This window comes from Trichogramma pretiosum, unplaced genomic scaffold (genome assembly GCF_000599845.2).
Source record: "Trichogramma pretiosum strain Unisexual culture from Peru unplaced genomic scaffold, Tpre_2.0 scaffold2, whole genome shotgun sequence".
In the NCBI taxonomy this organism is placed as follows: domain Eukaryota; kingdom Metazoa; phylum Arthropoda; class Insecta; order Hymenoptera; family Trichogrammatidae; genus Trichogramma; species Trichogramma pretiosum.
This window is the reverse complement of record NW_019641687.1, coordinates 895,572-919,923: the sequence shown is the minus strand read 5'-3', so window position 1 is coordinate 919,923 and position 24,352 is coordinate 895,572. Positions and strand designations below refer to the sequence as shown.

Here is a 24,352-nt window from a genome sequence, read left to right as displayed (position 1 = left end):
GTGCTTTTCGGGGAAAAAACCAGCATACGATCGGGAAAAACAATAACACGAGCGCACGCGTGATTTTCATTGCACATTTTGCCCGGAGGCTGAAAAATAACAGAAATATGGTTGATTTTCGAAGGAAAATTCGTCTATTGGATTTATTTGATCCGTTTGATATATGCCAAAACATGTGCCGGGGTATAGCGTTGCACAAGAATGGCGTGTAATCCTCTCACCCTGTAAACGTTTCACCTACTTTCTTCCCACCGTACATAGGCTGCAGTATGAGCGCAGTGTATGTTGTATATAGGTAGTAGGTAAAGTGGCCGGCGCGCACATGATACGCGCGTTACACTCGATCTTTTTATTGATCCCCCGTCCCTTCGGCCGAAAACTGAAATACCTTAAAACTATCCCCGAAGGAAAAAAGTTACACCGTCTGTTGCTCGTGTGCGGTGGTGGTAGTAGTGGCAGTAGTAGTAGTGGCTGTATGGGAGTTGTATTCTGATTACTGCAATGCAGTAACCTTACCAGTTTTTCGTCATCGGACACTTTGCCGCATGCGAGAGAGAAAGAGCGAGAGAGAGAGAGAGAGAGAGAGAGAGTAAAGGCATGGTGGTGGGTCCAATGCAGCAGTTATATAGAATAGGCACATGACACACACACACATGCGGAGCCAAGTGTAGTAGAGCTGTATATATAAACGTGGAGCGCGCGCCGTTGGTGGGCTCTTGGCAGTGCTCGCGTCTGGCGCCGAGTGTGTTTGCTCCTCTCGCCTTGGGCTTTTATATTTCAACTACTTAGCGCGACTGCAAGTAGCAGCAGCAGCAACGGGTCAACTGGGCAACGCTGCACTGGCTGCCTTTTTCAGATTTTTTTTTCAAGTGCTACCGAGTACTTGCACTGTACTGCACTGCACTGCGAGTGGCGAGTCGGTATTATACATATACACGCTACTTGTATTGCTCGACTCGGCAGCTCTTTATAGAGCGAGGCATTAATGATCATTCGCTTCGGACGATTACACGACTCTTGTATTCGGCCAAATCGTTCATATACATATGCCGTAGAGGCGTGACATCTCCCAAAGTCCAATATTGCGATTCAACTAGTTTATTTAGGAAAGAATAACACAAACGATTAATTAAAGTAATTGGTGGTATCGATGAAAGATATATATTTCACTCGTGTGGAGACTCGATTGTCACCGTCTCCACTCGCGTACACAAGTCCGCGATTATATTATATAGGCACCGGCTCGGCAATATTCCTTGTGTATTACGCGTCACACAGAAGGTAATAACTTATTTTGCTCGCGAGTCTGTTTCTCGGTGCGTCGAGTCGTTTGCTCCCCTCCGAGAGCTCCTCTTCTTTTGCTCTCTGCTCTTCTATATATACAAGATAAAAACGATACTTTCAAGGTGACGATAAATATACATGAGAGGAAAGCCCGAGTTATATATAATATGCGCGCGCCACGGACGACGAGGCACTATTACTTTATACAGAAGTGCAAGGCGCACGGGCTATGTGTACTGCTTTTCTTTTGCACCCGAGCCCGAAGTAAATACGCGACGCGCTTTGAATGAAAATGATATTTTAAAATATAAAGCAAAATTACACGGCTCGACGCGGCGCAGCGCAGCTACTGCGTTGTAATATCTTCGCGTCGTCCCCGTGCGATGCAGTCCTTGCAGTGCGCGCGAGGCTCTCTTTTGCGTGCAACCGTATGGAGCAAGATTGCACGAGGAGAGAAGACGGAAAAAACGTTAACTCGCGCTCTCGAGCTCGTGCAGTTTTGCGCGACGCGTCCTTGACTTGTGTACGTACGTCCTGGCATGCGCCTCGCTTTTACCACCGATATATACACTGCAGCAGGTACACTCGGCCAACCCGTGGATGTGTGTATACATAACTCGCCGCGTGTTTCCCATTGTTTTCCCAGGTGGACAGCGCCTATACATAAGCTCGGAGAGTTTATAGATAGGAAGAATCGCGCAGACGAGATACTGCGATACTGCGCAGTGTCGAGTGAAAATCGCAGCGCAAAAAGTATCGCTGGAAAAGCCCGCTGGGTCTTGCTCTCAGCTGCGACGCGATCTTTTTGAAGTTTCAATTGTTACGCTGTACGCTTGCGCGCGGAGGAGCTGGACGCGAAAAAAAGATCGTTTCTTTTCTTCTCGACCTTTTTTTTTAGATAACATGTCGATAAGATTGCGGAGCTCTTGTGTGTCGTATCGTGATTCGACGACTTGACGTGTTTATAAGCGTACAAGTTTTAGGCACGTGCCTCGAAAACCAGATGGCATAATTTCCGAGCCAGCATTCATAAATAATATACAGTTAGTCGAAAAATTCGTATTAACGAGGTTTGCGTAGCGCATATGGAAATTGGCAAGTCAACGAACGAATGCCGCAATATTCTCTTGAAATGCTTAAAATAAATGCCATGTATCGAATGCAACAACGGCAGATCGGCAGCACGTGCATTTGCGTTCAATAAATCAAAGTGTGATTAGCTGTTGGCTGCTATATATAATACGCAACTTCGACTTGTTTGTATATATAATGTCATGTGTACGCACTGGGGTCGGCGGCGCATTGTGGCATTGGAGCAGCAGCAGCAGCAGGCAAAGTGCACTTTATTCGCGACGTCGAGAGAGCTGCCACGTATTAGCCTGCAATGAGACACGTCCTCGTAAATCAGCCAAATTCGCTTCTGCTATATCTTACATTCAGGGACAAAGCAGATGATATTATTGGTCGCATGTCAAAGCTTCATTAGAATAATGCCCGCGAATAATCCGCGCACGCGCCCGCTGCCACAGCCCGACAAAAGTCAACGAACTCCGAGCGCGATCGCGATACACAACAATGTGTACGCGTGCGTGTGTCACTTTGTCACGCGTACACTGACTGTAGTGGTGTACACGCACATACACATGCTCGAGCGATTTAAAAATTCAAACTTTCGTCCCGAAAAGTCCGTTTGCAGCTGCGGCTCTCAAGAGCAAGAGATATTACTCGATGAAAGGTGGTAAGGTGCAGCAGTAATGTTATTGGTACTTTATGGACGCGGCGGCGCGTGTCCGAGCGATTCTTTCGCTTCCGCGTGTCGATCGCACAGTCTCTACGTACAGTTCCGTCTTGAATCCAATTTCAGGTGCACGTGTAATACCGACCTGCAGTCCCTCGGGTCCGCTAAGGTCTTTTGTTCAAGCGTTTATTATAACGTGATCGGCCAAACGGATCGCTTCAATCGTTATTGCAGCAAAACTTTCGATCGCGACAAAGAAACGCTGCAATCGATACGTGCATCTAATCTCTCATTTGCAATGTAAAAGTGAGAAATGAATTGACGATTTCACGCCCTCGCTCACCAGCGTCCCCAGCAGTAGAATTTCAGCCCCGTGTATTATGATGTATACAAGCAACGGCGCGTATTGTGTCGTATTATTATAAACACTTTAATGATTCTGCTCGCGTACGTCGGCAGTGACGTCGCACTTCCAGTCTCTCTCCGAATTTATAACGCATATAAATGTCGAGCCGCATCGCAGCCTATAAGACGTACGATCTATAATCTATTCTCGTTATCGCGCGGGGGACTCGAGTCCCTTTCTTTCTCTCTCTCTCTCTATGTCGTTGGCGCGCACCGGAAATCGTCAACAGCGAATATATATACGCAAGAGTCAAAAAGAGAGAAAAGTACATACGTCAAAGGTCCGGTTCTAAATAAAGACTGCCAACTTCGAGGATAGACAATTGTTTGTGCGCGGCCGACGCGAGAGGGAGAGAGAAAAAAAGGCCCTCCGATCTACGTAGAAGTACATGGATATCGCACTATGTATATAAGGAGTTCTTGCGGGAGCTGCGAGCATGATCTCTTCTCGGCGAGGCGGCATCATCCTGGCGGGCTGTGCTCCTCGACATCATTTATTCCGGGCGTGATCGCGTCGGCCGGCGATGATGCCGGAATCTCCGATGAACAGCTCGAGCATACTATATAAGCTATCTAGACTCGAGCTCTGTGCAAGAAATCTGCGCGACGCGAGTATATAGTAGCGATTTCAATACGTGCCGCCACCGAGAGCTGACGACGACGACGACGACGACGACGACGAGCAAATAAAAAGCAAAAGAGCCAAGCGAGCGCCTCGCGCACTCGTCGACGCTCGAGGAGGATTTGTAATAGAAAACAGAAGGATATAATATTTGTAGTGCATACGTACGTGCACCTACGTGGGTGTAGCTATAATAGCATGTCGAAAAGTATAGAGTTACGGATGATTTATTCCAGAAGGATACCAACAAGAACGCGCAGTATTTCTTTATTTCTCTCTCTTTTTTTACTCGTTACACATCAAGCGGCATCGGATGTCGAATTTATTTTGGGCTCTGCATTGCGATACAAGAAATTCACGTATACATATAACCTGTACACGTATATAAATATAATAGAAGTAAGCTTGCGCTTGCATATACGGCTGACTCTCTGCGAAATTCAATGGCTCAACAATTTTTCTACTGGCATAATGAACGTGTTGTTTTAAAATATAAAAAAATAATAAAAAAAATCATGTTGAAATACATGATTTTTTGGTTATGTTTTTGGGCACAATAAATAAATAAATTTATTATAAATACTCTATAAGTTTCAATGATTTCTGGCACCTTTGTTGACTTTATACAATTATTTTGACTTTGCCACTTGTAGGTTTACAGTTGTTGGTACTTGCCATCTAGTGGTGCAAGCCTAAAGCAGTACTATCTTATTCAAAGAAGTTGAAAAAAAGTTGGCTGGATCTTTGAAACAGTTAAATAATTTAGCATATTTTTCCTGCCAGCGAAACTTATATATTTTATTCGGAACTTCGATTTCCCAGAGAATCGACCATATACATAAGCCTGGTGGATCTGCTTGCTATCGAGTATTGCAATCTGCGAAGGATACTGCTGACATAGCTGATGCTGCTGTTACTCCGCTGTTTGAAAACACATCGTAAAACGTCGTTCATCCGTTTTCGTAGGCGCGCGCGAGCTTACAGGCGTTTAAATAATTTCTCGATTTCATCCGATCCGCGTCATCGTCAAACTCGAGGTGCGCGCGGATAAAATTAATTAAACGTATAGGGAGACGCAGTCGCAGTTTGTTGCGTCTTGCGTGCGAGGCTCAACGCGAGCACAGCAGCGAGAAACGAAATCATCGGAGGAAATGTGGCAGCAGCTCGTTTGCGCGCAAAAGTTGGCGCGCGCACAGCTGTTGATCGTGCGAATACATTGCCCGCCTCGCTCTCGCTCACAATTCGCTTATCCACGAGCGCATCCTCGCGCTCTCCTACTGTCGCGCGCGCGTATATACTGTGTGCCTCGGCTAATAAATTCGACGTTAATTGAAAAATTACGGGCGATTGGCGAGATCGTCTATCAATCAGCGTAGAGCGCGCGAGGCCAATTATGACACGCACGCGTGTTTCCCTCCCCGCTCTTTCTTCTCGACGGTAAAATAGCAACTCATTGCTTCCATAATATGAAGTCTTGTAAGCTAGAGCTGACGCTAGATACAGACTCGTGATGAATTTCACATTATATGTACATGGCCTATAAACGATTACTCATCGAGTACTCATGTGTCTATTTTTTCCTTTTTTGTTTCAGGTGTGTATACGCATACAACTACTCACTTCACTTATACGATATGTGGCTCGACTGCTCGAAGCGTCGACAGGAGTAATTTTCGACGGAACTGAAATCGCCACGAGGTATATCGAACGCGTACCGAAAAGCCAACTCGCGCCTTTGGCAAAATTTTCGGGAATTCGCAGGCAAACGTCAAACTTCCGAGTGGCTGCTCTGCGTTGCTTGTACACACTCGACTCGCAATTCACGGAGAAAGATATAGAAAGAGAGAGAGAGAGAAAAAACATTAAGTTGAAACGGAAGCAGCTACACACACTAGCTGCTCTCGCGCGAATCAACATCCAGCGGAAATAAACGATAGATAGACTTACGCTGGCCCGCAGAGAGACAAGCAAAAAGTGTCTGCGTATACGCGTACAAGAACGTGAGACGATTTCGCATTCTAATGTGCATTAGGATATTGTTATTGTCTGCGAATCAAGAGCCGATCGCTAAACGCGAACTTTTTTGAGACTATACAATAGATATAAATCTTGTAGCCACAGCGCGACTATATCAGCGGTGCTTGATCGATGAGCTCGGGAATTTTTGGTAATGCTCGCTGATAGCTGCTCTGGGCACCTTCGGATAAATTTCTTTGAATTATTAGTTTGCGCCGGGGCTGATCGTTGGGATCCGCGAGACCCACCGAGCGCTCAATAGGCAAATATACGTCGACATTCTCGAGAGGTTTGTTGATAAATTTTCGGCCGAGCCGAGAGACGCGCGCATGATTAATAACGAGGCCTATGCGATGCCTCTTTTTTCTTCTGTTTCTCCTAAACCCCGGCTGAAATCCCGAAATAATTAATGATCCCGTCCGCGTGAGCTGGCGTATAGACGCTCGGTGGAGGCGGTGGTGGGCCTCTATTGCGCGACTCGCCAACCTCGAGTCTCATTGTGAACGTATTTTATAAATATATATGCGCGTATCAAGAAGATCAGCTGCTGCTGCTTCTGCCATGCGAGTGGCTTATAACATTTTATTTGCTCGCAGGGATGTGGTAGGCACATTTTTACAATTTTGTCATTGCACGGTACAACTCGCTTGGGCTCAAGCGACAAGCCTCGGCAATTTTCACGATTTCTCTGTTAGTGATCGCTTAATCGAACTGCCCGCGTGGAATTTTCAATATCGACCTCTGTTCGTTCTGCATTTATAGGTATTGCTGTCAAGCCACTCGGTACATTAACTTTGGCGCAATGTAAAAGCTCATACGCACGTTCCGAGCGGCGCGAATATGTACGTACTTGGCTCGGTACGGCCACACTAATGGCACGAGTTTCGTAATTACTCGACTTTCGTACGAGTGTATTCCAGACAGCTTAATATATAAAAACCGAACGATCGGTACAGAATTTGATTTTTTTTCCTCCGATCGCCGCGCAGACTGGCAGCAGCTGGCTTTGCAATCTCGATACTCGAGCTTTGGCTGGCGCGCGATAAAGCCGATCGCGTTTTATATCCACGTGCACTTTGAGCCGAGAGACTCGTTGTCGGCAACAAAAGGTCGTCGGCCAATAAGAATAAATTACCGTCAACGTCGATTTTAAGAAAACTCGCTCGTCGTCCGGGCGCTGGAAAAGTAAAGCCGCGCGGCAACCTTGCAGCGATGCAGCATGTATATTCCGCGCACGTGCCATTCGAGCGCACAAACGCGTATATAAGGTGCGCACAAGGTGGCCCGCATCAAAAAGTCAAAGAGGGACGTAGTTGTGTAACTATATAATGTCGAGAGAAAGAGAGAAAGAGCTGGTTCGGAGGCTCGAGGGCTCGATTCGCGCTCGGACTGCAATCGTACGATGCGCTGCAAGTGCCGCACTGCAGCTGCACGTACAAGAATCATGCTTTTTTTCTGCCTCGCAGTCGCATTGTTGTTCGGCGTTGCTGTTGTTTTCAATCTCTGCTCGTTGCTACGGGCTTAAAAAGCGCGAGGCGAGATCGCGAGCTCGCACATGTCTTTACCTGGATGTATATAATGTATGCTGCAGCTTTTATATCGCTCGGGCGCAAAATAGATAAGATCGACGCTCTCTCTCTCTCTCTCTGCGTTCCTTGTAGTACACACATAGACACTTACACAGCCGCCAACTGATAATATTCTAGTGTATACGCGCCGCGGCTGTAGCACATCGCGAGCCGGCCACGAGAGATACGCGTGCTCCTATATATACAGGTATGTACATACAAACTTTCGAGTCTGTATCGCGTGGCTGATGCTGATGCTGCTGCTTCGATCGACAATCGACGTCTGGTACTTATCGGCCGACCAACTGAAAATATATTCCTTATGTTGCACAGCTCTAGTGTGCAGCTGGTTTTTCTTTTGTTGTTCTGTTTTTCATTGTTGACCAAAGTCAAGGTGACCAGTTACAAGTAGATAACGTCAAGGCGTCGATTGTTGCTTTTAAATTTCTCCAAAAGGTGTTGGAGCGCATCCGCGATTTCGATTGACGTGGTCCAAGCGCTAACCAGTCGGAAGCAGCTACTTCGAGTACTTGAAAAAAAAGAGAGAGAGAAGAAGAAGAAGAGATCGATGCTCCTCTTGACACATCAAAGGGCGCGCGCGCTCGCGACAGGATAACCAAAACGCGTGTGCCGAGATGCGCGAGCGAGTTCGTACATCCAACCAATGAACGACAATGAGATGAGTTTTTTTTCAGTGAACGATAGGTACTCCATGAATAATCAATATCTGACGCGCTGAAAGTATAGCACGACATCTTTGTTTTATTTACATTATATATCGCAAGCCAAGTCGATAGAGTCAATATAGAAAGAGAGAGAGAGAGAAAATGGACGCGCACTTGACTTTCGAACGAGACACATAACGGAGGCTGAGCTATTCCGAGCCCATAGCCAAGATCGAAAAGTTCATCATCACTTCCGGAATTATCGTGTGTCGTCGTAGAACCTGTGCGTACGTGACGTCGCGAGCGCATTATGTAGCTGCACTTGCAGCCCTGCTTTCTATGTATGTGCAATTGGCTCGGTCAGTCGCGCGCAACGATCGCTTTAATGCAGTTTACAGTTGCCGAGGCCGTTAAGGTGTATATAGGTATACGTATAGCCGGAGATCGCGAGAGCCAACTTGGTTGAAACTTGCTCGATTTGATTTTCTCTTTTAACCCTCCGCCCGCACGTGTTATAGCGCGCCGTCTCGCATGTACACGCGCGCTCATGGCTACACTTGCATTTCCTATCACCAACGACCACACGAGACTCGATCGCTCGAGGAATAATAAAAGGAGCATTATACATACATATTTGACCTACTTTGTCCGCTACGCATAATATTATATATTATATCTCTGGGTATACCGTAGTAATCTTGACATTTCCGATAAAATAATAATCCAGAGCTCTACTGCGATGATTATTGAAAGATAAATACGTTTGTGCGTATTCGCTGTACGCGTTGGGGACAATTCGATCCTGACCTTAAGCGATCTGCCAGCGAGTACGAACTTTGCTATTACTACTTTTTGTTGTATGTAGCCAGGCATTGCCGAGCGTTTACACGTTATTTACAGGACAAAACGGTGACACGAATACTCATCCCTCGGGGCGTAGTTTTTGATAACCATCTGAGAGCTGCCAGAGAGAGAGAGAGCTGAGAAAAAAGAAAGAAAGAGCAGACGTACATATAGGATTTTGTAATCCTCCGCCTGCCTTAGTCCTTGCCCCTCTCTCTCTCTTTCTCTCTCGTTCTCTCTCGTTCTCTCTCGGTTGGTTTTTTTCAAATCTTTGAGCTGCATCGATCGACGTACATGTACACAGCACCATAATCCCAAACTGCGCAAAGGGTTAGTATTTATACTCATACGAATAAAAGACATTTTTATTCCGCGTGTACCTTTCTTCCCTTTCGCCTTGGCGATGGGCTGCGCGTATTTATGCCTACGCTCGGCTCGTATACATTCTCATGCTGACGCGTTTTTCCGGGACCGATGCCGCATGTGCACGACGACGGAACTCGAGACTGTTTATAAGTGTACTGGCTGTATGTAAGAAGTGGAGGCAGCATCTGATGTGGAAGGATCCTTGCGATTGCTCCGACGATAAGCGGGCGCGATTTCGAGACAAGTTGGCGGACTTTGGCTTTCCTTGCCTCTCTCTCTCTCTCTTTCTCTCCAGCTTCGAGCTCCTCTGCATTATTATATGTGTGTATAGAAAATCCGCATCGCCGCGCCAAGTAAACAAAACACAGGCTTCGGAGGAGAGCATCGGAAATTTCACGCTTCCATAAATGAGCAATGCACGCCTGTGTTTGTGTGTATGTGCAGGCCCTTAGGAATCGAGATCCGAGATCGATATCGCGAGCCACGTGCTAATGGCCTGGTAAAGTGTTAACCGCCGTAGGGCCGGTGCGCAGCTCGACTCGCTCGATCCTTTTTTTCATTCACAATTTCGAGATATTATATTGATCATTACGCTCGTCGCGGTGAATCATTTCAGCGTGTGCAGGGCATATAAGAAAATTTCTGCCTGCTTCGCGACGACTACGACTTAAAGGAAACGAAAAAATGTCTCGGGCTGAGAAATACAAGTACGTACAATAGGTACAATATATATAATAAATACGAGCTGCAGATAGTCGGTGGAGATATTGGCCGAAAAAAAGGTGAAAAAAGCTGGGAAAAAAAGGGCTCGAGGAAGGATCGCCAGATGGCAAGCGAGTACCCCGGAGACTTTTGCAGCCGAGTTCAGGTCGTTTTCGTTCATATACTCGGCTCTCTTTTTCTTCCTCTGTCTCTCTCGGCGAACTATTTATCCCGGAATTAGCGCGGGCGGGCGTGTGCTCGCGCGAGCGGGACGAGTATATAGGTTCCTTTGATGCCACACATACGGCTTAATTAGGGGGTTCGTCGCTCTTTCATTTTCTTATGTACTCTCCTTCGGCTGCTGCTGCTGCTGCTGCTGCGGCTGCATATTATACACTGAGCCGTGCTCGGTGCAGCACATGTTATTGTGTACGTGGATTCGGCCTGGCTTAAAGATTTCTTCTGTCTGTGTGTACGTATGCGAAGTGTACTCGCTCGCGTTTATATAGGTAGGTGCACTGCATTACAAGGGGCAGCTCCGCAGCTCGTGTATATAATGTAATTCGAGTAAATTCGAGCTGTGGCAGCTATCTTACGGAATACATCTTCGCCTCGCCGGATGGGAGTTGCTTATTTTTGTTGTTTTAATTTAACCTGTCACTCATAACTCGCGCACGCCTGCACGAGAGCACTAGCGAAGGAGCCAAGGGAGAGGAGAGAGAGAAGAGGAGGAAAAGAGAGTTGAGCTGTTTCAAAGTCCCAAAATTATTATACAGTTATGCGCGAGAGTCTGTTCGAGCATTTGCATACGCATATTATAAGCGCAAAATGCGTAGGAATTGAACATTTTGAATTTTCGACACCGCGCGTATCTGTCGCGCGCTGCTTAATTCACGATACGTATCTTCAATTAGTAGAAAACGACATAAAGACTTTGTTTTATTTTTTATTATTATTATCGAGTATGAGGACAAAAATGGAATCACGACGAATGTAAAAAAAAAGAGCCTCTCGAGGAAGAGCTGCGATCGATAAAAATCTCGCGCTCGAGTCCTGATTTATGCCACCTGCACACGCGCGCGCGCGCACGAGACTCGCCTATCGAATCTCACAGGATACGTATGTATAGGAATATATAGTTGGGAAAAATATCTATATACGCGGCGCGAGGGCGATAACGAGATACAATCCAAAATCGAATTGCAAACAAAGCCCAAGGAATGACTTTATCAAAAATTTCTTTCCATCGAAAGAGCTGCGAAAGAAATAAAAACTTGGCTCTGTATATATCTCGATACGTTTGTCTGCTTCCTTCTTTCTCTCTGTCTCTCTTTCTTTTCTGTGCCTTTTGCTCTTTCTTCTTTCTTTCTCGCTATCTCGCAGGCCACATGTTGGCCCGAAAAAAGCAGCTCTTTCGGGCGAAAACGAGCCGAGACGTAGAAGCAACAGCAGCAGCAGCAGCAGCAATCCTGCTAAGGTCACGCGCGCAGCTCCTCTTCTTTTCCTTTTTTTTATCCCGAAAGCGGAGAAAGGGATTTTTTGCACGACTACCTGTACGATTACGGAGATATTCGGCGGTAGCTCGACGAGTCGATCCTCGCGCCAATTGCACACGATACACACACATACACACATATATACACAAACGTTTTTCCAAAGCAGCCAGAAACTAAAATCAGCCGAGTTGATATTTTATATTACACGTGTACGGCATAAATACGCGATATGTGTCCGTGTATACCCGTCGCCTTGGCACTTTGGTATTTCAAGTGGCAATTTATACGCCTATATTATAATATATATTCGAAATACATAATGATAGGTTTTCGTCATAGAAATGATGTCTCGGAGCTGGAGGGCCGTTTATAAGCTAATTAGTCGTACGTAATGACGGTTTTACGATTCTGTAGAAAAAAGAAGGCAGATTTTTCGACACTGCTCGCAGGCACAGTTGCACTGCCATATAATACATAGGTATATCTATAAGTTTGACGCTTATATATAGTCTCTCCCTCCCGATGCTCATTATGGCCGACTGTCCATCTACGGCTGCTGAATAATTTGGCTTATAATACCGATTAATATACAAAGACGTCCATAAAAAAAGCGACCGGCTTCTCTCGCCGTCGATATACACACACACTCTTGAGTTTGCTCTCTTCTGGCGAGAAACCGAGCTGAATTGAAGTGCTGCGCGTATTCGCTTTGGCACTTATTATACGCGATGCTCTTTAACGTCAACGAGCGCTATATACGCTGAAAAACATTACGGATGCTGATTGAAAGTCCGGGGGCCCCCGAGAGCTTATTCACTCGTACGCACAGCCCAGTTTAGATAAAATATCGACGAGTTTTTCTCGGAACGGTCGTAAAATGAAGAATTTCTTGCTCCGATATGAGTGACATTTACGAGGATTTATGCCGATGTGGCTCGATGTGTCGCGAGCGAAAATCCGATCGTCGCGTCGCCACGAGTGGCCATATTGTGAATAATATCGCTTACCTGCGCGAGCTCGAGCTGCTTTCATTGAACAATTATAATACAAAAGCGTATATTTGTATGTATATGAAGCCGATGAGAGGCAAAATTTTTCCGTGAATTTGAATTTTGTCAGCAACTAATGGGCAGGTCGTAAAAAAATTTTTTATACTCCTCGTGGAATTGTTTCTCCGCGCGGCCGATTGTTTTCCTCTCGAGGCCTGGCCGATCGTTTGTATACGAATTACACTCATCAAGTGCCGATCCGTGTACATTAGCGCCTATCACGTCGTCGATATTTCAGCCTCCGAAAATGACGAAACGATGTCACGGTGCCGAGCTCGTCGCCACAGAGATCGATCCCACACATCGACGAGTATCGAGAAAAGCTAAATTATCGCCTAGTTGACTTTTACGATTGTAGGCAGATCCGTGGGACAGCGGTAAGTAGCTGATTATTTATTTTAAGGGGCCCATACGTATGCGGAACGTCGATTTTGCAATGGAGGTCAAATCGGCCAAATCATACAGCTGTTCCTAGGCCTAGCCTAACATCGTTGAAATAATACCTCATCTGGCCAGCTACGTGGATGTTCGCTCGTGTCCATTGTCTTGTATTATAAGCACGGATTCAGCTTTGTGGGTCAGCGCGAAAGAGATTTGGCATCTCCTGCGAGGCATAGAGCAGATCTGCATGCATAGAGGATACATAATATCGCGTGGCGGAAGAGTCGAGCGAGCATTCGTTACGCGTGCCGATCAACCGTACATACGTACTCGATGCCTTTCACACACGGGTATCATTATATATGTACAAGAGACGCTGAACTTGGCGCGTATGTATAATAGTGGGCCAGCGCCAAGAGATTTTTTTCTCTTTTCGACATTATTATATTCAGGTGACGAGTTGATACGTGCCTGCTTGACTGATGTGTATTTTTTCTCCTCCGGCGCGACACATCGCACGCGCGAACACATAGGCGTATCGATCAAGCTCGCGAAGCAGCTATATACGTCTTATATACAGTCGATCGAAATATGTCACTTTCCTATTATGCCGTGACCGTAAGCCTATGTAGATGTGAATCGAAGTATCGAGCCAAATAATAATCGAGCTCGTGTGCACCAAATACATTATTATTCGAGCGTGGCGAGAAGCCGCTCCAACTAAACGCATTTTTCAGCCTCTCTACGTCGCTTTTATAGGCGCTTTTATGCAGCCTGTATACGGCGCGAAAAATAAAAGGGAGAGTGAAGCTGAAAATTATTGTCTCACCTGCGTACACGCGCGGCTCGGCCTCGTATACAGCGCTTACGTATACATTTGCATGCAACCTTAATCTCTTTCAAGCGAAGCCAATACTGGATTAAGAAGGATTTAAAATTTTATCTCCCTCTCTCTTCTTTTTTTCTCTTTCTCTCTCTCTCTCTCTTGCGACACTTTTCTTCTCGTCCGCAGCCGATACAAACGCGCTTATATGTGCTGTTGATGTTGCTGCTGCTACGCGTACATAAAGTCGATAACGTATGCCCGATTTCAGCTTGCTGAGTGCAAAGTGACAAAAATAATAACGAAATATTCGTCGAGAGCTGCCGCACGCATCAAAATCGAGCCAACTCGTATACATTGTACTATAATGCTTATATATACCCCAAAGTCCCTCTCGTGTCTTAACGCACGGTAGATTCGACGATATTTTCGACTGGCATAATGTTGCGCGCGGACAAGAGTGACGCACTTTTTGATATGGCTTTGCATTTTAATCGGCCTAAAAATCGTAATCGGTCTTTGCTCGCGAGCACACGCCTTTTCAATATGTAATTGCAGCTTACATTAGTCGACGAAAAACAAAAATCAAAAGAAAAAAAAAGAAAACAACGAGCGCGAGCGAGCTAATGGATTCGAGCATACCGAAATGTGTGACGAGCGATTATCTCGAGAAACACAAGTCCGAGAAGTGCTGCTGATACACGAGTGTACGTGTATCGTGAAAATCTGTGAAATCAAATAGCCGTTTAAAAGCTAATAAAGCTAAATCGATGAAAATCGAAAGGTGTGCGCGCGTCGACGCTCTAAACGCATTAAAATCGACGCGCACGCGATCGAGCAGCCTATACTACGTATACACGTTTACCAACACGCGTGTCGGTGCTAAGCTCGTCAAGTAAAACAAATATATGCCATTTCTAGCAAGTTGTTATAGTTAGATCGCCTATCGCACCTTTTCACCAATTTATCTTCCACAAAACGGAATACATGTACTGTATATAGAGTTCGGTCGTTGTATACACAACATGTACTCGGCACCGGTATATTCTAAAAAGTTTTGGAAAATTCGACTTTTGAAATGTTTCTTTACTCGCTTCGCACGCATATATAGGTATACGGTTGAGCCCAGGGATGTGTAGGGCTACTGCAGCCTCGGGGATATCGGTAATTCCAGGCGTCGGTTCGCCCCGCCGCGTGTATACGATAAGACCGTTGAATATATTGCAGCAATCAGATCCTCGCCCAGTCCATACTACACACACACGCGCGCGTATATATACACATTTAACTTTGTACATCTGTATGAGACGTCACGGGGACTGGGGACTATTGGTAGTGCGCGGGAGTGGTTGCTGTTGCTACTACTGCTGCTGCGAGGAGAGAGCGAGAGAGAGAGGAGAGCAAAATAAAATAAAGAGGGCAAAAGTTTTTTCCTATATCCTGCGCGAGGGTGTCCCTTATAATACACAGCCGCTGGATAGCGCCGAGGACGAAAATTTATGTTATTCGACGCGCGCATAGTTTATATAGATACAGCCCAGCATATTGGCCAGTCCTGGTGTATGGAGCGCCGAAAGTGGATTAAGACTGACGAGTAAATTCCGGAGAGAGAGAGAAAAATCAGCTGAGCAACAGCGGCGTGTATATTATATGTCCTCCTCCTCTCGCTCCACGATCTGGCCTAGATATTTCGCGATAAGTGAGTTATGCGCAGTCCGACGAGGGTTTCCTTTTTTTTCGCTTTCCTCCCTGTACCCTGTGTAGCTCGACCTATTGGCCGCGCATACATATATACGCAGCTCAACGTGACGCTGTACATTATTGTATTTGACTGGGCGATTCCTCGGGCAAGCGATCTCTCCTATATATTAGGCAAGTCCTTGATAACGAATGATCGTTTCGCGCGCGGCTAAAGGCTACTGCCTGCTAGGCATATAATATGAACTCTGGCTAAACGGCTGGGCTTATCGAACTCGGCAGAATTTTCTCTCTTTTTTTTTTTATCATCCACGCAAGGTCGTCGTGGCTCGTCAGCTGTTATATACTCGCGCTGCGGGATTATATGGCTATTGGTCAACGCGATCGAGAGAGTATGAAAATATCTTGTTTTATTTTCTTCCCTCGCGCAACATAAACTCTCTCGAACGAGTCGAGTTTGCGTTAGGGAAATAAATATAATAAAATACATGCGATATTGCGAGCGAGAGCTGCCACAGCCTTTTGAGCGTATAATATTATAAGAGGGCTGCGCTCTTACTGATCGAGAAATATTTCAGGAAATCATGTACTGTAATAAAAGGTCAGCAGCGGTAGCAGCAGCTCGACTCCGATCTAAGAATAATTTCTCCAGGCCAGCTCGTCGCTCGAGACCCGTGTACTAGTTGCGGGAAAATTCAGAATAAACGGGCAATCCTTGGGAGAGGTTGAGAGCCAGCTTGCCTGGCCTGGCCTGGCGCGTAGCTACCGAGGGAAGAAAAAAAGCGGAGCAGTTCGAGGTCGTCGTTGTCGTTGTCGCAGTAGAATATCTGCCTCGGGCGAGTAGCTGTAACTACCCGCGCGCAACGCAACTAATACAATAATGCGTGAGCTGTGGAACGAAACGGAGCGACTATACCGCCTATATAGCCATGCTATATATAGGGAGTAGGTATATATAGAGTGAAGAGAGCTCGGGGACGACTGGCTCGCGCTGAAAGTGCAGAAATGCGCCGACTAACGCCATCTGTCGAGCCGTCCAGAGCCGCACTCCATACAGATATAGCGGTGTAACGTGCAGTGAGAGAGCTCCGAGCTCTCTGCGTATAGTACGGGGATTATAATACGGGATAAGATCTGGCGGAGCTAAAGAGTGCATTGAACGACGATCAACGCAGCTCTCGTAACGTAAAATCGCACAGCGAGCTACATCTGATGCAGCGGGCAACGAGATGATTCGAGTACTTTGATATATCCTATGCATATAAATACCGATTCTCGTGTGCAGCCGCCCTCCCCCTTGATTATACCAGTGGACTTTACACGATCGCGATGTTTATGAGGCATATTTTGTCCGGAGCGAGCGAGATATTACTGCCTCGATGGACGTTATTTAAAGAGCCGATGCTGTAGTTGCTTAGATGTTGGAGCGATTCAATCGCAAACGCAAAAACGGGGTTGTTTGGTTGTTGAATGTTTGTTGACTAAAGTCCGCGAGCTCCTCTTGACATAGCTGTCATTCGGCATTTCAGCATATTTCAGCGTTACTAGTCGGGAAAATTGCGTCCTGCAGCTGGTTCGTGTAATCGCGACACATTTTCCTAAACAATTACGGCGACCGGTGCATCGGTACGCGGAGCATCGAAAAAAACTCTAATCGTGCCAGTTAAGTATTATAACTGAACTCTGTGGAATAGAGTCAATCGACTGATGAGCTCCCTCCCCTTATATGCGCATCTATACATGGATCGGAGGCCTTGTCTAGCGTCGCTTATACGACTGTAAACTGCGAATTGCGATGATGGTGCAGCAGCGCTCCGAACACTACTCGGCTGTATGGTACCCCCTCCGACGGCTTACGAGTTACAACGGCAGCGGCGGCTACGTGTTATATAGTGTATACGGAGCGCATAGGACGGCTACGGCGCTCGACCGCGTGCGGCAGCGGCGGTGGTGGCGGCGGCGGCGGCGGCTACGGCGGCGCGAGGCGCTCGCTCTCTCCTCGCTCCCGCAAGAGCAGCTCGTCAGTCTATCGCGGACAGCGCTCAAGAGAACAGTGTGTGCGTGTGTGTGTCACGACGACGACGAAAGCCCGCGACGTCGCTGCTTTAACCCTCGACTCCTTTTTGCAGCAGCGCACAACACACGTATACGGAGAGAGAGAGACGAGTGCGCGCCCCATGCATATACACATGTGTCCGAGTGTATGCGCGCTCTCGCTCCGATTGCCGTTTTTACCATGAGTACATGTTATTGCATCGAGAGTGTCAAACCATGAAGTGCGCGATTATCTCTACCGCGAGTGTCAAGTGTCTGTGATAAATTTCAACATGTCTTATATACCGTGATGTGCATTAACATTTGAGAGAGAACGTTAAGCTCGACGACAATAAGCAAAGCACGTCGTCTCTTAACCAATGATAGCGTCGCGCCAAATGACGTGACAAAAGTTCAAGAGCGTTTTTTTCGCCCGCTTAAAGAGAGCAAAAAACGCCACTTAGTAATTTAGTTGTTATATGTATATTTTGTTGTGAAAAAAGAGTATCTAAATCACAGCCAGCACAAATGTGTGATCCACGAGAAGACGATCTGCACGCGCCGCATCATTTGCATCACATACACCTGCAGCAGCATCACTTCGGCAGCTTGCAGCAGCAGCAACAGCAACAGCAGCAGAGCAGCGCTGGAGTACTGCTGGACCTGGTGCCACCCGGCGAGGCTCTGCTCAAGCGACCGAGCATGGACTACAACGAGTACACCTATTGCTACGGCGCTGGACGAGGTAGTCATCCCCTACGGTTCGCATGAACTGTGCACATCTATCAAAAAAATTCACCTCTTCATACACACCTCTTCGCGCCTTCATCTGCGTGCCCATCGTATAATAGTTCATACATAAAAAATAGTTCGTTGATACACATGGTTCGGGGTGCTGCTTCTTTTGTTGTTGTGTGCGTCGACGATCTCTGTGTGACATGAGGACGGGGTCAGTTTAAAAAAAAATAAAAGAAATAAGCGCGAGACAGTTGCTCTCGCGCGCGCTCCGTTGTTTTGTTCTTAGTTCTATATTTTGTGCATCGAAATATATATCGATACGACCGATGATCATAAATAAATGAATAATCAACGAGAATCGATCGTACAGGAGTGAGTTGAGTGCGCGACCAATACACCAATATATCGTTTTAATAAGCGATCAGCGCTCGACGAAAAATTAAAAAAAATAAATAAATAAAAAAAGTTCGTTCTATAGCCTAAAAGCACCCGTGTCAGTCAGTCAGTCAGTCAGTCAGTTGTCACTCTACCGCACCAAGTACATATCTCCTCTCGTCCATATGAGGGAGCGGGAGTACGAAGTTCGTTATTACGTACAGAGAGAAGGTTAGAGCACAACCGCAAGTATTTCACAACACCAAATACATGCGCTCTGCAAGTACACCAGCCTGTGATCCAAAGCAAAACCACCCCCAATCAACCCTCAATAACAATGCCATTATAATGTACAATCACACAACCGACTCACATTTTCCGCTTCTAATGTGGAGCATCGTTTGAGTGTCGCTGCTAAGCTGCGCCTGTATTACTGACATGTACCTGTAGTGCTACTGGCGCCTACACCGTCTAGCCGTTTTGTGTAAACACACACACACACACTCACTCACTAACAGACACATCGGACACACGCGTAGCTTCGCAAGTTCGAAAATTCGAATTCGTATAGTGCTCCCCCGTAGTGGCTGTTTTGTTTATGTCTCGCGTCGTTTTTATGCTCCCACATTATCGTGCGACAACATTCCGGGTGTGCTCCGATTTTCATTACACCTATACCTATACCTGCAGTGCTCAGCGTGGATGATAATGCCAGTCGTATTCGTGCGTCTATTTATATACAAAATCATCGCGACGAGTGATTCCTTGAATCGAAGGGACAAGCGGAATGTGTCACGAGTAGCATCGACGCGAAACGGAGTTTATGATACACACACAACATAAGCACGCATAGTCGCATACATAGCGGCCCTCGGGACTCCGGATAAATACATGTTTTTAGTGAAATAGACTGCATTACACGCGTATACTTTACGGAGTATTTTTATTGTCGTTGTTGTTTTGTTTATCCAACGCGCCGAGGGAGCAGAAAAGAGAGATTTTGAATTCAAATTTTCATGACACACGCGAAGAAAACAAAATAACGCGCACACATGCCGATGTAGCTGCAGCTCAGCTTTTCCGCCGCATATCAATCCGCACCTCATTTTTAACGCACACATCATACTAACTCTGGGGAGCTATTGACATTCGCGTTGATACAGCTGAACATCTTTATGAATAAAACAACTTCCTACATTGTAAAACATGTGTGTAATAACCGCATCCATGGTAGTTAGGCTTCCGCACGCTATTCCACGGAAAATCTTACATCGATGCTGATCGTTGACACGCAGTTTTTTTTTCGTGAATACACGATTCTTCGTAACTCGCGAGTGCTCCGAACAACGAGCAAAGTGAATACAATTCAACGGTGACGATTCGCTAAATGCGTCAACTGATTGACATCGATGGGCACTGCCGTAAGGTTTTTCGTGTGAAAAAAAGCACCTCGACACTCCATCATTTGATTGTGTGTCTGCTGCACCAAAACTAAAACAACTGGTTCGCGTGTCAGAGTGTAACAAAAATCCGCTTGTGTTTTTGTGTGTGTGTGTGTATTTAGTTCTTAAACTAGTGCATCGCGAAAAATGGAGCGCCGCGATAAAGGGAAAGAAAGAAAAAGTTCAAGTCGGGCGGCGCGCGCGGGGGCTAACGAAAAAAAAGTATCTGCTTTTTTTTCGTTGCTTTGGTCCGAGAGCCGTCGTCTATCCTCGTAAATAACATGCTGGATTTGCAATTGCGATGGCATTTGCATAAATTGCCAATACGCCCGAGAGCGTGTGTACGTGTCGTAGGCACACATTCGCGGGCGTTATTAGCGCCTCGCTGCATTTCTAGGTCGTCCTATAGTCGACCTCGCGTCGTCGTCGTTTTCGACTGCAGCAGCAGCTTTTTAGAAGGCTGCATGTGCTCTGTCTTTCCGTGTATGTATGCACGCTCGGTGTAATATTTCTACGGGCTTTGTCCGACTCGTAAAACCAACCTAGAGAAGCTTTTCTTTGCGCTTATTAGACATAAATACGTGCCTCGCCACCTTAATAGTCGTCAATGCGCCATTATAAGTGTAACATGTACGAGAAAATCAACCTCCGACGAGCAATCGTATCGATGCGTCCGACTCGTTCGCGTATCGGGACAACTCGTTTTTTGGCTTCCTTTTTCTCTCTCTCTATCTCTGCTCTGCTTTGCCATGTGCGCAATTTCCGTCGACGCGTGAAAACAACAACGATAAACGCTCGGTTTGATTCAGTCGTCCATCATATAGAATGTGTTTTGTTCATATGCGTTATTTGTTCGTCGTCTGCTGCTCCTCATAGAGTTCGCGTGCACTCAACTTTCAATTTTCATCGGGCTCGCATCGAAACTGTTTTCGACGTTAATGACAAAGCTAGGCAACGACAGCTTAATGGATAAGTCAAGCGCCTGTGTCGAAGGATTATGCAAATAAAAGAAAAAAAACCTTTTTGTCTAATCTTACTGAGCTGCTCGCAATCTATTTCTAATAATCCCGTATCATTTTTCACATGTTCTCTCACTTTTTGCTCTTCGTCTCTTTTTCCATCTCTATATAAGCTAGCCTCTTAATAAAATTGATGGAGTCTATCATCTACGAACATGACTAAACGCTTATGTACATTACGCATATTTGGCTAAGACAAGTTGCTTCGATTTTTTTTTGCTCCAAGTGAAAGCCGTCGCGTCTATTTTTTCTATCGCACAAGGGACTCGCGGGTGAGTTTATTTGATTTTTTCGTTTCATCATTTCGGCAATGTTTTCTGATACTCATTACTTCCGCAAGATTCTGCCAAGTATTCTTTCCGCTCGGGCCTTGATCGATCCCCCGTTGTACTTGTTCCGATCTCTCCGACGAGTGTCGGAAAATATAAAAACAAAAAATAATGTAAAAAGCCAAGTCGCATCTACGCGTCACATAAAAATGCGTCCATGGGGAACGTCTCCGTTTACCGTCGTACTTGCCCGCGCGGAAACTCAAAACCATCTTCAAAATAAAGAAAAAAAAACAAACGCAAAAAATGAAAGACCGACACCTACTACGTGAAACAGATGGATCGCGGCGATTATAGTGCAGTCGACTATGTTTTTCTCTCTCGTGCACGATGACGACGCTGATTCGGGAATAAGAATATAAGGCCCCTCGAATAAAATCGCTGCTGGTGTCGCGTTTCAGTGCTCGTTATGTATGCTAATTATTTTTTACGTACTCGTCCTCGCGAGCAGCTCTGCTGCGGGAGCATAAGTAAACTTTTAATCTCGTTCTCAGTTTTAGGCTTTATCCGGCTCTCTCGCTCTTATAATATTTTCTCGTCTCATTTTGCGGGCTACATACACCGCGCATGTGGATGTGGATGTGGACGCGTGTGTGTGGGTAATCCGGCATTTCGGTTGGTCGGCTTAATGAACGAAATACTGTTGTCTCCCGGCTCTCTGCACGCGGGGTACCCGAGTAGGTAAGCGCACGACACTTTTGGAATTAGTTCGCATCTGATCTCTTGGTCGTCGTACAAAAATTGCCACTATATACACATACGCCGCTACTGTCGGCCGAGTAAGATGTTATCTCGCGCATTATAAGGTTTTACATGCGTAGGAACGCGACGAGCATTATATGTGCGCGACTTTGTCCCAGTCCGGAGAATAATTATAAATGTCCAGAGCAAATGAAAAAAATGCACGCATCCGTCGTCTCGCTCAACTGCACTCGCGATTCGACTTATTTCCCTTTCTCCGTCTTTTTCTTTTCTTGCAAGTGTGCACATAACAAGTATACATATACGCACGCATAAACATTGAACGAAGCGAATCCATAGAAGCTCTCGCTATCCTGCAGCGAGAACGACAGTCCACACACATATACACATACTCACATGCGCGCACAAGTCAAAAAAAAAGGAGACATCGCGAGAAAGCGTAAGGGACATCGAAGCGAGCAAAGAAATGAGACGACGGAAGTAGAGCAGACGTATATACGTACCTTCGCGTGCACAATGGCAAAGAAAGAAAGAAAAAAAGGAAAAATCAAAAAGCGAATCTAAGAAAAAGCGCCCCGTGCGCAGTGTCATCTCTCTTTCGTGTATGTGTATGCGTTTGACACTTGTGTATCTTTCTTTGTACACGTGTGCGCGTGTGTGTGTTTACGGATACAAATAGAAGCGCAAGAGAGAAAAACACAAAATTCTAAGACCGAGCGTTTGATAGCAAAGATGAAGTACTACAAATCGTTGTGTCTTCTGCTGTTGTTGTTTCAATAATACGATATATATCCTGATTAATTCCGCTGTGGATGTAGGATTTTCGCCTCGGCCGAAAACATCTCAATTTCAGACGCGGTGTACATAAGTAATCCAGAATGCACATATATATTTTTCCAGCAGCGGATATCGATCTCGGATGTACACAAATATCCACCGCAGAGTCTCTGTCTTCCTTCGAAACCTCCTTCGATTTTGTGGGGCAACGTGTGTACTTGTATTACGTGCGTGTGTTGTGTACGCGAGGGTGAGTCACCGAGCCTTCGATGTGGCACGTAGATTTGTCAAATAAATATGCGTATCGGGGCATTATAGGCGAGGGCGTTTGCAGGACTAGACCTGGTGTCATAATTCAATTACTCTCGGCGCTTAATCGATCTAGAAAACAGTCAGGTTAATCGTGTCAATGTTTGCTCGACGTTGCGGCAAAAAAAAAGTTATTTATGTAACAAGTGCCCAAAAGGCGTTTTTGGGCACGAGTGTGCGGAAAAAGACACGAGTGCTGGCTATGCCGGCACGAGTGGGTGTTTTTTCCGCACACTGTGCGCAAAAAGCTGGGCACGTGTTGCATACAAAATTTTATGCAATAGGAGACGAAAAATACTTTCATTTAAATGAGGCGTTTTACCGCACACCCGTGTCCAAAATGAGGCATTTTACCGCACACGAGTGTCCAAAAACACTTTTTGCGCACTAAAAAATGTGCGAAAAAAGACATTTTTCGTCATACTATTGCATAAAAAATTTATATTGCCGTGGCGGTGAAAATGCGACTTTGACCTCGTATTGCCTTTTATGTATTATGTCGCTGGCCAACGTGACAATTACAATAACGCGCATTGACACTGCTGCAGGGCGAAAAAAAATTAGGTTGAATTCTTCTTGATCGATAATCGTGACTTTCGATTTTCAATATATATAGAGCTGAGCAGCAGCAGCAGCAGTGCAAGCTCGGAGTCCTTGTGCACACGTTGCAGGAGCTCTTTCCAAACGCGCTGACATTTTTATATACATAATAAATAATGGCGCAGTCGTCTCTGTGCTCCGGATCGGTCGATATTTTAATGAATGTCATTAGTGATAATATTTATCCATATACGTATTGAATACATATATAGAGCTCGCAGGTATGGCCGAGTTTAATTGTCGGAGCATGTCATTATAACATTGCGTATTACATACATGTGAGGCTGGTGCAATTCCTTCGCACTCGCGCGATCGGTGACAATCGATCGATCTGTCTCTCGCTTTCGTAGGCGCTGCTGCTGGCTTTGGCA

General features: G+C 45.9%; 1 protein-coding gene across 3 annotated transcripts in view; it reads left to right on the top strand.

Moving 5' to 3' along the window:
• LOC106655227 (teneurin-m) overlaps positions 1 to 24,352 on the top strand; it is a 373,791-nt gene that overhangs the window by 318,336 nt on the left and 31,103 nt on the right. Inside the window, exon 1 of one of the 3 annotated variants that reach the window (XM_023461461.1) lies at positions 17,702 to 18,435. The exons of the other annotated variants lie outside the window; for them this stretch is intronic. Coding sequence (XP_023317229.1) covers positions 18,219 to 18,435 — 217 coding nt within the window. The 5' untranslated portion in view covers positions 17,702 to 18,218. Of the gene's footprint in view, positions 1 to 17,701; positions 18,436 to 24,352 lie in introns of those variants that run through there. 3 annotated transcript variants of the gene reach the window in all.